The 17710-nt window shown below is 42.2% G+C and overlaps 1 protein-coding gene across 1 annotated transcript in view; it reads left to right on the forward strand.

Annotated features, from left to right (window-relative positions):
• Window positions 1-8671, forward strand: part of KRIT1 (KRIT1 ankyrin repeat containing) — a 42050-nt gene extending 33379 nt beyond the window's left edge. The window contains exons 15-18 of the mRNA XM_037890702.2: window positions 1369-1456; window positions 2610-2816; window positions 3134-3250; window positions 6686-8671. Coding sequence (XP_037746630.1) covers window positions 1369-1456; window positions 2610-2816; window positions 3134-3250; window positions 6686-6754 — 481 coding nt within the window. The 3' untranslated portion in view covers window positions 6755-8671. The remainder of the gene's footprint in view (window positions 1-1368; window positions 1457-2609; window positions 2817-3133; window positions 3251-6685) is intronic.
• Window positions 8672-17710: the final 9039 nt, after the last annotated feature.

Consider the following 17710-nt stretch of genomic DNA (forward strand, 5'->3'; position numbering starts at 1 on the left):
ATTTACCCCTTTACATAACACAAGAAGCAGTGGTCACCCAGTGACATTAATAGGCAGCAGGTTTAAAATAAACTAAGGAAGTATTTCTTTACACAACACATAATCAACCTGTGGAACTTGTTGCCAGGGGATGTTATGAAGTCCAAAAGTATAACTGGGTTCAAAAAATGAATTAGATGAGTTCATGGAGGATATGTCCATCAATGGCAATTAGCCAAGATGGTCAGGAATGCTACTTCATGCTCTTGGTGTCCCTAAACCTCTGACTGCCAGAAGTTGGGATTGGATGCCAGGGGACTGATCGCTCAATAATTGCCCTGTTCTGTTCATTTCCTCTTAAGCATCCGGCCCTTGCCGCTGTTGGAAGACAGGATACTCTGCAAGATGGACCATTGGTCTGACCCAGTATGGCCATTCGTATGTTCTTAGGTGTAAGGGAAACGGGACATTTTTTCTGAATCTTGAGAAAACTCATTTTCACTTTACTTTGTGTCCGCTTTTTGTTCTTGCAAGACAGACATCATGATTTTTGTTTATAATGTTATTTAGAACAAGTGCATGTATTTAGCAAAAGATCTCTCCTTTCAAATCTGTAACTTTAATAATGTTCCCTTCCTCCATATTGGTGATTTGATAACAGTTTTTGAAATTTGGGTATCCTGTATTGTCCAAGTTTTCATTTAATTGTTTTCAGACCATAATATTTGCAGGTGGTGAAAAAACTTTTCGGGATGGAAGAACATTACATCTAAACTGATGATATTGCCTGTACTGATTGTGCATAAAAAGAAATAGAGCTTTCTTTTGTAAACCAAGTGACTAATGTGGACTGATGGATTTTTGCACCTATACCCTTGGTTTCAAGTCATTTGTAACAGTTGGAAGTTAATGGGACAAATTCTCAGCTGTGCTGAGTTTACACTTGATGCAGCTGAGAAAAATGGGGAGGGAAAAAGCTGACTGTAAGCTGACATGGCCCCCATCACAGTTTAGAATTTACTAATGGGAACCACTATACTGGGCGAGGATCAGGCAGAGCATCATGTGTTCAATCCCATTCCTAGAATCCCTCACCCCTGCACCACCCACAGTGCAGGGTAGGTAGAAACGTGTAGTGTAGTGTCAACTACACTGGCTGTATGCAAGCTAAGGTTTCCTCTTGGTCAGTGGGAAACCTTGGCTGCCCCTTTAGGAAAGCTTTTCAGCTGCTGAGATGACAATAGAGCAGCTTGAATTGGGGCTGACAGTCTATCCCAATATTTGATACTTAAAGATATTAGTATTGCCATGCTGGAAGACACTGCCTTGTATCCTGTACTTTGCTCAGTGGTGGAACACTAGGTAATATTTTTGCTTTTTGCTTTTTAGTGAAGAAAATCTTAAATCTATAGTACCCGTCACCAAACTAAAAAGTAAGGCTCCTCACTGGACCAATAGGATACTTCATGAATACAAGGTAAGAACATTAAAACTATCCCCAGGTCCTGGAAATCCTGTCTTAAAATCTTTAGTTATTTTTCTTTAGTTTTCTGTTACTGTTCGGCATTATAGTAATATACAAAGCCAGAAATGTAGGAAGGCTAAAAATAGATAGTGAATCATTTTTTTTTTACTGATTCAGTAGTCCGTTTTTTTTTAATATTCAGGTAAAATATACTGTACCTTGAAACAACATATCTTAGTACTGAGCTATTTGAACATTTTTTCTGATTATAAAATTAAAAGTTGACTTGTTTGTCAGTAAATTGTGTCACTGAAGTCATAATCTGTTTTTTTTTTTTTACTTTGATGCCAGCCAGCTAACTGTGCTTAAAGGGGCACTGTCAATTCAGTTTAGGCATAAAGTACAAGTCAGAAGAGTGTAAATTTATGAAACCTAATAGAAATGTTTTCAGCGCTTTTAAAAAAAAAAAAAAAAAAACAGTTCTGAATTTCTGACAGATTGAGAGTGTTTGTCATGGGCTCATCTGAACGAGGGCACATCTCATGAAGTGAGCTCCCTTTAATTTTACCAAAGGCAATTGATAGCTAACTCAAGATGGCCATCTGGGCTTTAAATTACACAAAGTAAAACAAACCAGTCTTTTGCTCACTCAATCAAAAGGTGTAGTTGGAGTTAGATCCCTGATCAGGCTGAGCTTTTGAATTAAGACAAGGGAGATCATTCCTCCTTTTTTTCCCAGGTTCACCCAGTCTGCACCTCAGAGGAAACAGCCAGTCCTTTTTACCTTCCCTGATGGGCCCTGATTGGATTCTACCTGATCCTAGCCCTTCTCGCTGCTGGAGGACCAATTCTCATTGGTTCCACCAGGCGCTGATTCTGGGTGACCTCTCTACACACTCTTAGGTCTGAACTCACTGCTCTTTTCCCCCAGAAGGACACCTTCTTCAGGTGTGGTGCACGAAGGCTGCAGGGCCTCCAACAGGGAGCATCAAATGCTTGATACATCCCATCACACTGCTATTAGGCTGTTATTCCAGGTGTGGCATCATTTCAGGATGATTGTCAGAAAAAACCCTTCAAGAAAACCAGCTCCCACTTTACCTTATTTGAAGAATGTGTATTGTTAATAGGTTTTTTTGTGACTTATTTGCTCTTTTAATTCTAGAGTCTCAGCACTAGTGAAGGTGTAAGTAAAGAGATGCATCACCTGCAACGAATGTTCTTGCAGAATTGCTGGGAAATTCCTACCTATGGAGCTGCTTTTTTCACAGGACAGGTATTCACCAAGGCGAGTTCAAGCAGTCATAAAGTCATCAGAGTGTATGTAGGAGTAAACGTAAAAGGACTGCATCTCCTCAATATGGAAACCAAGGTGAGGGTTAGCAGTTTATACTGGCAGTTTACATAGATGTTAAGAGCATGGGGAGTTACTAAGTGCTGGTGATTTATTTCACATCGAGCATTGAAATAAAATCTTGTATGCATTTACAATCACTGTGAAGTTTAAAAACTTCAAAAATATGGAATTTCAACTTTAAATTCTTAGAAATGGAAATCCTAATACTATGGCAGTTGATCATTTAAAACTCAGTATTGTATATGTATACCAGAACCTGATTTAGACAAAGTGGAGAAGGTTCACATTATAGTTCAGAAAATATTCTCAACATTTTCTACTTTTCACTGCAGGGTTTGCTCATCAGTCTAAAGTATGGTTGCTTTATGTGGCAGTTAGGAGATGCAGATACGTGTTTTCAAATCCATAGTCTGGAAAACAAAATGAGCTTCATAGTGCATACCAAACAGGTAAGCATTGAAAAAATGTAGTTCAATACACCTGAGACTACAGCTGAGAATGCCAGATTAAGGATAGACTGATAAGAACAGAGGAGTCACACCCTAAAAGTGGTGGTTATTCGAACGTTAAGAGTTCACCAAGCCAGTAACAAAAGTGAGATCCTGTATCTCTACTAGGATTAACAAGAAGCCAAAACACGGTCCCCTTTGGTAATCCAGCCCCTATCACCACCCAGACATCTGGTCTTTGAGGTCACTGAAAACCAGATTCATCATACATAAGGTTTGTCTAATCCCAAAGGTTCAGCCATTCCCCCAGGTCAATATATATACTTTAGATCTTACCAAATACCACGCTTGTAGCCAATCCTTTAGTAATTAAAAAATAAAGGTTTATTAATACAAAGAAAAAAAGAGTTATTAAATGCTTAAAGGAATCATATACAAGTGCTTTCAAAGTCTATAGATCAAGTTCATAGCAGTGATGGTAAATCTGCTAGCTTGTAATATGTCTTTCTAGTTCACCCATTAGATTGGGGTCATCAGTCCTTTGTGCAAAGCTCTCCGTTAGAAATCCTGTCCAGAGATGTGAAGCTTGAAAGAAGACAAAGAAGCAATGTCACAGTCTCCTTTTATACTTTCAGCCCAAGTGCATGGAAAGTTACTGGCAAAATATGGAGTCTTAGATCACATATCCTTATATGCCTTGCCTCAGTGCTCTCTGAAACATCTCCAGGAGGGGCTCACTTGTCCTTAATGGGCCATTAAGCAGGCTGGCTAGTCTAGATGCAAATCTGTTGTGGGGTGTCACCCAAGGGAAAAAAAAAAGTTTGAGATACAAACACACAGCAAATATTCATAATTTCATCTACAAAAATGATGCATGGATTTAAACAGGCTAATAATATTTATCAGTCTATAACTTTTCCATTGATAGCATACATAACATACTTTGTACAAGATTTATTGCAATTTTGTAACAGTGGTGACTATCAGTATAGCTAGTTATCTTCCTTTTTACACAGCATCACACATGGAATAAGAGAGAAGGTCCTCTCATGGATCAATGACTGGTTAAAAGATAAGGAGTACTAGTGGCACCTTAGAGACTAACCAATTTATTTGAGCATAAGCTTTCGTGATCTCACTTCATCGGATGCATTCAGTGGAAAATACAGTGAGAAGATTTATATACACACACAACATGAAAAAAATGGGTGTTACCATACACACTGTAAGGAGAGTGATCACTTAAGATGAGCTATTACCAGCAGGAGGGGCGGGGGAGGGGACGAACCTTTTGTAGTGATATTCAAGGTGGGCCATTTCCAGCAGTTAACAGAACGTCTGAAGAACAGTGGTGGGGGGAATAAACATGGGAAAATAGTTTTACTTTGTGAAATGACCCATCCATTCCCAGTCTCTATTCAAGCCTAAGTTAATTGTATCCAGTTTGCAAATTAAAGATAGGAAACAAAGGTTAGGAATAAATGGTCAGTTTTCATAATGGAGAGAAGTAGATAGCAGGGTTACCAAGGAGCTGTACTGGAACCAGTGCTATTCAACATATTCATAAATGATCTGGAAAAAAGAGTAAACGGTGAGGTAGCAAAGTTTGCATACGATACTAAGGGACTGTCTACACCAGTGGTTCTCAAACTTTTGTATTGGTGACCCCTTTCACATAGCAAGCCTCTGAGTACTATCCCCCTTATAAATTAAACACTATTATAAATGCTGGAGGCGAAGCAGGGTTTGGGGGTAAAGGCTGACAGCTCGCAACCGCCACCTAATAAACTCGCAACCTCCTGAGGGGTCACGACCCCAGTTTGAGAAACCCCGGTTTACACTTAGAGCACTGTAGAGCTGAGTGAAGATGCTATCTATGCCAATAGGAGAGCTTCTCCCATTGACAGATACTCCACCGGTACCTATTTTGATTGGAGAAGCCTTTCTGTTGACGTAGTGCTATCTCCACTGGGCATTAGGTCAGTATAACTGTGTCAGGTGTGGAGTGGTAGACTAGACCTAGCTTAGTTAAATCAAAAGACTGCAAAGTGTTACAAAGGGATCTCACAAAATTTGGTGACTGGGCAATAACATGCCAGATGAAATTCAGGGATGATAAATGCAAAGTGATGCACACTGAAAAACATAATCCCACCTGCCAGGGAGGGTCTAGGTTTATTAGGTCCTACCTCAGCACAGAAGGCTGGACTTGTGACTTCTTGAGGTCTCTCCAGCCCTACATTTCTATGATTCTATAAGTATTCATCCATCATGTGTCAGGCCCCCAAAATCATGTTTGAATTAAAAATCATGAGATTATTTTATAGTGAGAAATTTGGGTGATTTACTTTCTGATATTTGAGCCTTTAGGGTTCATGTTATCTAAAGTTTCTCTGCAACGATGAGGGTTAGAAAATTTTTTAAAAATGAAAGTTTTAAACTTAGTATCTCACCTAATCACATGAATCCAAGAGTTGTGGTTTTAATAAAAATATTAAGTACCATGAGACCCACAAAAAATCATGAGAGCTGGTAATTGCATTAGTAAAAGTAGCAGAGTTTGGGGATAGGTGAAATAAAGAGCTTTGAAAGCAGTGTTACAAAGTTACTGTGTAGCAATTAATGGAATAAATTAACTCTGTGCTATAGTGCTGTTATTGAGTAATGCTTTGGCTGCAGTCAGGTTTGGAATACTTGCTTGAACCCATACAGCTATGTTATAGGATTTTGTGAGGAAATTACAAATTTTGGTGTCTTACATGCTTCAGCCCTTTGCATATCTAATATTTTGGGGAGGAGAAAAAGGTTGATGCAGTACTTGAAAATAGGTGCCTCTTGAGATACAAAAGAAAGGTTGAGAGCTAGGAATGATTAGTTCTTTTTCTCCCTCATTGCCTAAAATTATATATCTATTCTATAAAATAATTTGTTGTTGCAGTCACACCAACTTACTGTGGTATTCAAGCTGGTACCACTAATCGTGAGAAAACTTGTACGGATAATATTAGAAGTCACTATAACTATAAGTCACACCTGATCCAGAAAAAAATAACTCTTTGCAAAACATAATAGCAATACAAATGTTTCTGTGTTAATTTTAAATTGTAGTATAAATTGCTGTTTTTAAAACATTTCTCTGTACTTTGTTTGCAACTCAAACACTGCCCCCATTGAGAACCTGAAAGGAAAAAAGACTGAAAGTGAAAAGAGCTAAAGTAAAGGTGATTTTCTTTTCACTGAGAGAAAAAAAAGACAAACTAACAGCATAAATAGTGGCAAGAGAACTCAGTTCCTAAAATTCAATTTTAATCATCTAAAGTGTTAGCAACAGAGGTGAATAAATTTGTTTACCATATAATTAAGTAGGCTGTGTGGGTTTTATATGATAACTGGAAACCCCGGATATAACTTTTTCATTTTTTCCCCTATATGTAGGCAGGTCTTGTCGTAAAACTGCTGATGAAATTAAACAGCCAGTTAATGTCTACTGAACGAAATGAATGACAGCGATGGACAGTGATTATGCAACAATATTTTGTGATTAAACAGAAGTAACTTTGTTTTAATTAAAATAGAAGCCTTTCATGTGCATGAAAGTTTCTCAGAATGAAATATGTTGTGAAATTTGTATAGACTTTGTACAGAAGCTGCATGGGTTATTTTTTTAAAAAGTATATAACATCTATTTTTATAAAGAGATTTTCTTCAATATAAGCTATTCTAATTTTTGAGCTAAACCACAAGAAGAAAGATATTGAGATTAAAATATAAAATAAAGTATGTTCTTGTTCCTAACAGATTTTGGAAGATTCAAAGTGCCTTAAGCCAATCCCTAGTATACCTGTTATTAATCTACTTGTGATGCTGTAGAATGCAATGAAACCTGTACAAGTAACAACCTTTAATAGGCAACCTGCTCTCTTAAGAATGCCAAAGGTATTCCCAGATACATTGAGTAAAATTCTTCTCCACCTCTATTAGAAGACTGTAGGATCCCGTGAGTGATCCTGTCAGTTTCTCTGTGTGTTTTTAGTTTGATGTTCAATACATTTTATAGTTAAGACTTGATTTAATTTCAAGTTTAATTTTTTTTTCTTATGTGCCAGTATTATTTTAGAATATTGCCTCAGGACAGCTATCAGGAAATACATTTTTAAATCTTTTCAGGAGCAGGTTAAATGTTTAGCATATTTAATGTTTTGAAACTAGTGGATTATTACTTTGCAATGCAATACCCTGCTTACATAATTACTGCTTACGTAAAAATTACTGGATTCCAACAAATTTATATTAAGTTTAGTTACTGGATTGCAACAGGTTTGACTGAGTAATACTTTGTGTAGTAGGGACTTGAGTTGTTTCCATTAATTGAGTTTTCATGCTCATGTCTTACATGCCTTTGTTGGGACTCCATAGAGTGGAGGATTTGCAGGATTGGGGATTTACAGTGTAGAGATAGAAACTGGGCATCCATAGAGCTGTTTACTCCACAGAGGATTCGATTCTGCTCTAATTAGTGTCAGTGGGAGCAGGTGGAGGCCCTAATATGATCTTGTTAATAGAATATGATGGAATAATTGTTTTCTTTTCATAATATTTAAGAAGTCTGGAAACTATAATTTTAAAGAGACTTAGGGACAGTTTCTGATAGCCTTTGAGGTTGTCAGAATCTGCCCTACACAAGCAAATGTACATTTGCTTAACATGACAGTAATTAAAGTAAAACTACAACATATTTTAATCTTCCTATTATATATTAATTAGGTTTATTTTTATGAACAGTATGGTATGAACATTTTAAATCATCAAATGGAGTCTGAAATATATCTTTGTACCACAAACTACTACCCTGTTATACTAACCTCTGAACTTTCAAGGGGGTGCTATAGGGTTTTAACTTCATCTCCCACTGACTTTAATGGGAATTGTGTGGCTAAAACCACACGTAATATTTTGTGGTAAAGTTAAATATTTGCACTTGCCTCTAAAATGAAAGTTAAACAATTCAATGCCAGGCACTGTAGCACTTTGCAGTACTTTCATCTTTGCATTCAAACATCTCTGAAACCCAAAATCAGTACATTTTAACGAACTATAAAGTACTCTGTGGGCAATTTTTAAAAATGCATGCAGGAAAAAGTCTGTACTATAGAATTTTCTTTAAAGCCATACCTAAGCAACGTGAGCTTCATTGGCATGCAGTTACTTGTAAATCTTCCTAGATTGATTGTATTGCCTTTTATCAGAAGTGAATAGTACAGCAGATGCTAAATTAATGCACAGCTATCACTTGGCTTTAATATCAGAATATCCTTTTTTATAACAAGCACTTGTTAGAAAACTAGAAGTGTATAATGTTACAAACTGTATATACAAATAAGTGTCTAGTTGCATATTTAACAATAAAATTAATAAACCTTACTGCTATATATTATGTCTAATAAATTGCTTGTTTGCAAAAATGGCTGGGATATTTAAAAGGTAGTAAACTTGGCCAATATGAAAGATGCATTTTTCTTTCTAAATAAATATTGAGTAATTTAACACAACACATGCTATTTCCAGAGAACTAGATTCTGCCACTATTTGTCGTATTTCATAAATTGTTTGGGAGCCTTCCTCTGGTCATCTGTAATACAGTGTAACTATACAAACAGATTAGCAGTTATGCTATTTCCTATAATAGAATCGTAGGACTGGAGGGGACAGTGAGAAGTCATTTAGTCCAGTCCCCTGCACTCATGGCAGGACTAAGTATTATCTAGACCATTCCTGACAAGTGTTTGTCTAACCTGCTCTTAAAAATCTCCAATGATGGAGATTCCACAACCTCCCTGGGCAATTTATTCCAGTGCTTAACTACACTGACAGGAAGTTTTTTCCTAATGTCCAACCTAAACCACCCTTGCTACAATTTAAGCCCATTGCTTCTTGTCCTATCCTTAGAGGCTAAGGGGAATGTTTTTTCTCCTTCCTCCTTGTAACAACCTTTTATGTACTTGAGAATTGTTATCATGTCCCCTCTGTCTTCTCTTCTCCAGACTAAACAAACCCAGTTTTTTCAATCTTCCCTCATAGGTCATGTTTTCTAGATCTTTAATCATTTTTGTTGCTCTCCTCTAGATTTTTTCTAATTTGTCCACTTCTTTCCTGAAGTATGGCACCCAGAACTGGACACAATGCTCCAACTGAGACCTAATCAGCGTGGGGTAGAGTGGAAGAATTACTTCTCATGTCTTGCTTACAACACTCCTGGTAATACATCTGTGACGGGATTGGGACTCACCACCGCAGGGCCTCCTGCTGACTCGTCAGGGAATTAGCTCAGTCCAGTGTGGAGCGCCCTCCACTGGTGGTGTCCCGTCCGTCTCTTGCCCTCTCTTGGCGCCTGGACCCAGGTTGCTCCCTTCTTGCGGCATCCTCTTCAAGACACTGCCCTCCGGCAGTGCCCCCTAGTCCTCGTTCACCCCCTTACGGGGGGGTGGGTTATCAGCAGTCTTTCACTTCGCCCAGCCACAGCGGCCAACCACATCCCAAAGTCTGACCCCTTTTGCCAGGGATCCGGTGCAGTCCATTATCGCCACATTCAATGGCTGGGTGTATGTGCAAGGGGGGGACCCAGGCCCACCCTCTACTCTGGGTCCCGACCCAGGGACCCTTTGGCTGCAGCCTTTCTGCCCTCCTTCTCTCCCCTTGTCTGCCTCTCTCCCTGGGTCACCTTCCCCTTCGTCCCCTTTGCACCGGCCTGGCCCTTCCCTCAGGGCCTGCAGCCTGGCAGATACCGGGTTGGAGTTCCTTCTGTTCCCCTCGCCTGCCCTGCACTGCGCTGTCCCTGGTGCTAGTCCCCTTGCACAGGGGATGAACCTTCACCCTCTGAAGGCCTGGGAGAGACTCCCTGCTCCCTTTCTGGGCAGCCTTTATATAGGGCCGATTGGCTCTCTCTTACTCAGCCTCTGATTGGCCACCCACCTGCACAGCCTCTCTGGCCTGCTGGAGCCCCCTCTAGTATAGGAGTGGGGCAGCCACCCCACTACAACATCCCAGAATGATGTTTGCTTTTTTTGCAACAGTGTTACACTTTTGACTCATATTTAGCTTGTGATCTACTATGACCCCCAGATCCCTTTCCGCAGTACTTCTTGTTAGGCAGTCATTTTCCATTTTGTATGTGTGCAACTGATGGTTCCTTCCTGAGTGGAGTATTTTGCATTTGTCCTTACTGAATTTCATCCTATTTATTTCAGACCATTTCTCCAGATTGTCCAGATCATTTTAAATTTTAATCCTATCCTTCAAAGCACTTGCAACCCCTCCCAGCTTGGTATCATCTACGAATTTTATAAGTGTACTCTCTATGCCTTATCTAAATTATTGATGAAGATATTGAACAGAACTGGACCCAGAACTGATCCCTCAGCGGGACCCCACTCCATCCACGCATGCAGCTAAAACTCTTGTCCAAACTCTCATCATCTTGCATCTCAGTTACTGCAACATCTTCTCTCTGGCCTTGACAAATGTGTAATCTTGCTTCTCTCATGTGCAATCAGAATGCTGCTGCAAAGATCACTTTTCTAGCCCATCGGTTTGAATTGTTCCACTGGCTTCCTGTCTGCATTGTGGTTTGTATTCACTTTTAAGGTCCTTTACAGCTAATCCCCACTCTATCTATCATCTCTTGATGCTTGCCTATGATCAGACTGCTAGTGTGCAGACACCACTGCTTATCATGCTGGTCAGTATTGTCTCATTGTTTACTAGTACTCCCCTTCTATCTATACCTTATCTGTTGTGTCTTGTTTTATACTTAGATGGTTTTTGCCTTACAATCTTTCTGTTCTGTGTTTGTACAACACAGTGGAGCCTTGGTCCATGAGTAAGTCTCCTAGGCACTATGGTAATACATGTAATAAATAATAATGATATCCAATATCTTTATCAATGATCTGGAAGAAATATATAATTATTGGTGAAGTTTGCAGATGAATCAGATTGGTGGAGAGGTAAATAATAAGAGGTCAGTTAGAGAGAGTAATTAATCACATACTGAACTGGGTTTATTCAAACACCACATATTTTAATACAGTCAAATGCAAGATCATGCATCTCGGAACAAAAAATGATGATTACACTTACAGGAAGGGGAACTGTATCCTGGAAATCAGTGACTCTGCAAAGGACTTTAGGGGTCATGATGGATAACCAACTGAACATGAACTCCAACTACAATGCTGTGTTACCCGCACAAAATTCTGTGTTACTCACACACTCTAGGAGCACCCACCTTTACCCAGTTCCTAGGGCTCAAGGTGTAACCCTCTTAATTTAGGCATCCATCCTTTCCCTGTTCCTAGGGCTCAGGACATAACCTTACACTCTAGGGCACCCAGCTTTACCCTTTTGTGGGCTCAAGGTGTAACCCTCTTAATTTAGGCACCCACCCTTACCATTCTGTGGGCTCAGGCATAACCTTACATTCTGTGGGTTTGCGGAGTCTTTTACCAGTTAAAAAACCTTACACAGTAATATCCTACTTAACCTCTATTTATTAACAATCACCGAAACAGAATGCACACTCTAAGCATGCAATACTTACCCCTTCCAATAAGGCAGATAAACTTTTCTTGATGGCCAGTCAGGATCAGGTCAGCTGGGGAACTCCAGCTTCTGCATGAATTAGCAGAGGATTGAGGTCTGGTAGCTCTGATCTTGGGGCTGTGTCCAGAGTTGGTTCCAAAGAACCTCCTTTTGGGCCCCAGTTTATATAGTGAAACTTGAGCCCTGCTTAGCTGTACCTTAACCAATCATTTTACTAAACAATTTTCTAACCAATCCTAACATTTTGTAAAACCATTTTTAATCAATCATACCCCACACCTTAATTGATTTACACCTAGCAAAATTAGGTTTCAGAGTAACAGCCGTGTTAGTCTGTATTCACAAAAAGAAAAGGAGAAAACCTGGATTTGTGCTGGAAATGGCCCAACTTGATTATCATACACATTGTAAGGAGAGTGATCACTTTAGATAAGCTATTACCAGCAGGAGAGTGGGGTGGGGGGAGATTTTTTCATGCTTCGTGTGTATAAAAAGATCTTCTACACTTTCCACAGTATGCATCCGATGAAGTGAGCTGTAGCTCACGAAAGCTTATGCTCAAATAAATTGGTTAGTCTCTAAGGTGCCACAAGTACTCCTTTTCTTCTAGCAAAATTAGTTATGCAACAGACAGAAACAATCAAAGAACCAGACAGAGACCATACAGGTAAACAATAGAGAATTAGAGACCATAAAGGCAAAACAATAAAGAAGTAGGGACTTCCCAACCACAATTTGTTGATAAATGATTTCTTGCTACACAGAGTGCCATCAAACAAAGTTTTCTTTAACCATTTTAAGATCTGTTTCTTTATCTGGTGGTGATGGGTACTATTAGGACAGGATCGCCTTCTTAACAGCCCAATAGTACATTGTTTTAATGTAATTTAGATGGAATGTGAGGATGTGACTTTCTGCTTCCTGGCTCATGGCTGCAGACAAAGGCCTCAGACCTTAAAATATGGCTACAGGAAAAGGCCTTATCCTTACAGCTGTGGCCAGGAAGACTAATGTGATCCTTGGATATGTAACCAGAGAAATGACTAGTTGAAATAAGGTGGTAGTATTGCCTCTGCATACAGCACGAGTAAGACTACAATAGGAATGCTGTGACCAGTTCTTGTATCCACATTTCAAAAAGGATGTAGACAAACTTAAAAGATTCTTAAGTGTTACAAGAATGATCTGAAGTCTGGAAAACATGCCTTACACTAAAAGAAAAGGAGGACTTGTGGCACCTTAGAGACTAACAAATTTATTTGAGCATAAGCTTTCGTGAGCTACAGCTCACTGTATCGGATGCATTCAGTGGAAAATACAGTGGGGAGATTTATATACACAGAGAACATGAAACAATGGGTGTTACCATACACACTGTAACGAAAGTGATCAGGTAAGGTGAGCTATTACCAGCAGGAGAGCGGGGGGGGGGGGGGGGGGGGGGGGGAGGGGGGAGACAGACACCTTTTGTAGTGATAATCAAGGTGGGCTATTTCAGCAGTTGACAAGAACATCTGAGGAACGGGGGGGGGGGGGGGGGGGAGGAATAAACATGGGGAAATAGATTTCAGAGTAACAGCCGTGTTAGTCTGTATTCGCAAAAAGAAAAGGAGTACTTGTGGCACCTTAGAGACTAACCAATTTATTTGAGCATGAGCTTTCGTGAGCGACAGCTCACTTCATCGGATGCATACTGTGGAAATCGCAGAATATCATTATTATATACACAGACACCATGAAACAATACCTCCTCCCACCCCACTCTCCTGCTGGTAATAGCTTATCTAAAGTGATCATCAAGATGGGCCATTTCCAGCACAAATCCAGGTTTTCTCACCCTCCGCCCCCCCACAGACAAACTCACTCTCTTGCTGGTAATAGCCCATCCAAAGTGACCACTCTTTTCACACACGTGAAATAATAATGTGGGGGGGCGGAGGGTGAGAAAACCTGGATTTGTGCTGGAAATGGCCCATCTTGATGATCACTTTAGATAAGCTATTACCAGCAGGAGAGTGGGGTGGGAGGAGGTATTGTTTCATGGTGTTTGTGTATATAATAATGATATTCTGCAATTTCCACAGTATGCATCCGATGAAGTGAGCTGTAGCTCACGAAAGCTCATGCTCAAATAAATTGGTTAGTCTCTAAGGTGCCACAAGTACTCCTTTTCTTCATGGGGAAATAGTTTTACTTTGTATAATGACCCATCCACCCCCAGTCTTTAGTCAAGCCTAAGTTAATTGTATCCAGTTTGCAAATTAATTCCAATTCAGCAGTCTCTCATTGGAGTCTGTTTTTGAAGTTTTTTTGTTGAAGAATTGCCACTTTTAGGTCTGTAATCCAGTGACCAAAGAGATTGAAGTGTTCTCTGACTGGTTTTTGAATGTTATAATTCTTGATGTCTGATTTGTGTCCATTTATTCTTTTACGTACAGACTGTCCAGTTTGGCCAATGTACATGGCAGAGAGTCATTGCTGGCACATGATGGCATATATCACATTGGTAGATGTGCAGGTGAATGAGCCTCTGATAGTGTGGCTGATGTGATTAGGCCTTATGATGGCTTGGGAACTTGCAGCCCTATTGTGAAATATTTTGAATGTTCTAACTATAGGGTGACCAGATGTTCCCATTTTATAGGGACAGTCCTGATATTTGGGGCTTTTTCTTTCTAGGCTCTTATTACTCCCCATCCAGATTTTTCACACTTGCTGTCTGGCCAGCCTATCTAACTACCAAATCCACAAGAATTTCAATTTCCTTCTTAGCAGTCCTTACTGCTGTGAGCAGTAACACAAGAGGAAGCTGGGTGGAAAAAAATAATTTTGCAACTTTCACGGAAAATCTGGACAAAAGGTGTGTGAATGTCACTTTTTTTCCAGCCAGCTGACGGAGGAAGCTCTGGTGAGAAAGAGGATGCCGATTGAACTGAAAAAAGGAAATACCCGAACACCTTTAAATGCATGTCTCGTCTCTTCGCTATTTTACGTAAAGAAATGAGCTCTCTACTCAGCAACTTCTCTTCCACCTCCTACTCCACTGGCTTTGCAACCCCTGTTCGTGCACAGACAGCCCACAAGGATTTTCTCTGCGAAAAGCGGCTCCGCCCTTGCTCCCTGCTTCACCTCACCTGGGGCTGGCGCTACGGGGGCCCTTCCCAAAGGTGTCCGCGCTCGCCCGCCGCCGCAATGTGACTGAGAGCCAGCGTGCTCCTTCTGGGTTCCCCGAGTCTGCAAACTACCAATTACAAGGGGCTGGATTTTGTTTTGTGGCGGGGCAGTCCCTCCCCTCCCATACAGCGGCTCACGGCAGAGGGAAACCTCGGAGGGATCCGCCCCCCACCCCGCTCTTGTGCTCGCCCCTGCTTGGCTCCCCGACCCGGCCGCTACCCCCGGGCCTGCAGGCTGAAGTTCAGCGGCGCCGCTGTGCGCATGCGCTAGACTCGGCTGCGCCAGACCGTCCTTCCCCTCTCCGGCGAGCGTCTTTTCCCGTTGTCATGGCAACTGGATGCCGCGTCTGAGCAGCCGCCGCCGCCGGAGAAGGGTGTGTCCCCAGCTGCGCGCCGCCCCCCCCTTCCTGGCCCGTCAGGCCGCGCGCCGGCTGGGCTAGCGGGACCCAGGCGTAGCCTCTCCTCCGCCTGGTTGGGGGCCCGGGGTTGGGGGCGGGCTGTTGAACGGCCCCGCGCGTGGCCCGTGGTGGGGCGGCGAGGGAGCGTTGGGCGCGGTCTGCTGGCGGGTGCGGGGCAGGAGGGCAGCACTCGGAGCGGTGTGGGCTGACGTGACACACTGAAAGGGAGTTTGCAGGGTAAAGCAGGCGCAGCGGCTGACAGGGAGCCAGGTGCTAGAACTCGGGGTGACCGCCTGGCTTGAAGGGCTTGCTCTCCATGCAGTTTGGCTAAATGGGTCTCAGCACCCCTGCAAGGAGCACTGTCCGGCTGTGAAAGAGCCTGTCCCATATGCACTGACTTCGTGGGTGCTCCACTCTGGGAGCACCCATGGAAAAAAATAATGGGTGCTCAGCGCCTCTGGCAGCCCTGAGGGTCAGCGCCTCCCACCCCCAGTGTCTGTTGGCAGCCCTGCCAGTAGGCTCCTCCCAGCGCCTTCCGCCCAGCACCTCCCGCCCCCATGATCAGCTGTTCTGCTGAGTGCAGGAGGTGCTGGGGAGAGGAGGAAGAGCAGGGTCAGGAAGAGGAGGGAGAAGGGCTTGGAGGACGGGGTGGAGTGGGGGCAGGCCTGGGACACAGCAGGGGTTAAGTACTCCCTAGGATCTGAATAAGTCGGTGCCTATGGCCTCACGCCTGGTCACTCAGTGCTAACCCAACAAAGCCTTTGGATAGTTACTTTGGGGAACAAGCCTGTGCTAGCCTCCACCAAATTTATGAGATGACTAAATAGTCTCCCTGGATGTCTAATTTGTGTGACTCAGTGGGAGCATCACCTGTGGAATGAGGGTGGCACATGGCCCTCACTAGAATATTGTACTTTTGTGTGTTCCTGAAAGCACTAAATGCTGGAATAAATCAGCCCTTTCCAAAACTATACCCCATTTATCATAAAAATGTAAATCAAGTAAGATATTAACTAGAGAACTGTGATTCATCTAGCAGCTGCTCTTATGGGAGTTTTGACTGCATTAGGAGAATAGGACCAGACTAATTTTAAAAACAATGTATTGTCAGGAGTAATATGTTATATCTAAATGTTCTCAGAACTAGATTCACAAAGGGACTTAGGACGGGATCCACAAAGGGACTTAGGCGTGCCTAGGGGCTTGTCTACACTTACGTTTTATAGTGCTCTAACTTGCTGGCTCAAGGGTGTGAAAAGTTAAAGTGTTACTGTGGACAGGCTCTGAGCGCTGGGAGCCACGCTCTGAGCGCTGGGAGCCACACTCCCAGCCCTCTGAGCTGTTCCCCTTGTGGAAGTAGATTACCAGGAGCGCTGGGAGAGCTCTCTCCCAGTGCTCACTCGTGACCATACTCACACTTCAAAGTGCTGCTGTGGGAGCGCTTCCGCAGCAGCACTTTGAAGTTTCTAGTGTAGACATAGCCTAGGAAATCACAGGAACAACACTGCAATACACAAAGCCTGAGTTAGGCACCGAGGCTCCTATAAAATGAATGGGGAGAGAAAGCACTTTAGACAGCAATCCACAAAAGCTAGCATGCTAGGTTGGGCATCCCCTAAACTAGCCAATGGAAAATGCTGACAATAGGGGTGTGTCCTTAACTTCTCTCCTCTTATTCTGTTAGGCACCTAAATCCAAGGTGCCTATCTCTGCTAGTGATCCACAAACAGGAACCGCTCTCCGATAGTCAGGTGGCTTAGGCACCTAAGTAGATTCTTGTGAGAATTAGTTAGGTTTCTGCCTTGCTTTACACACAGAGGAGGTGGAAGTGCTGACCTGATGACTTTTAATCCAGTGGTTAGAGCACCCACCTGGGATGTGGCAAAAACAAGTGCTGTTGCCCCCTCCACCTGGAAGGGGCGGGGGAAGGAAATTGAACAGAAGTCTACCAGGAGACTGCTCTAACTACTGAGCTATGGGATATTCTAACACAGGGCTCCCTTAGTCTCTTCTGCTGAAGCTTTTCCACTGTGAATAAATACTCATACTATGAGATGAGAGTGAGAATGATTCTGTAGCCTGGTGATTAGGGCACCTGCCTGCTGAGTGGGAGAGCCAGTGTCCAGCCCCCTTTCTGAAATGAATGCTTTGTTCCCCCCAGGTTTGTGACTCACTCTAGGGCTCTGGCAGGAGATAGGCATCTGAATGCATATAGCGAGGCAGCATTATGCATACTCAGGCCTGGTCTACACGGGGGGGTGAGGGGGGATCGATCTAAATTATGCAACTTC

This window comes from Chelonia mydas, chromosome 2 (assembly GCF_015237465.2).
Source record: "Chelonia mydas isolate rCheMyd1 chromosome 2, rCheMyd1.pri.v2, whole genome shotgun sequence".
Lineage (NCBI taxonomy): Eukaryota > Metazoa > Chordata > Testudines > Cheloniidae > Chelonia > Chelonia mydas.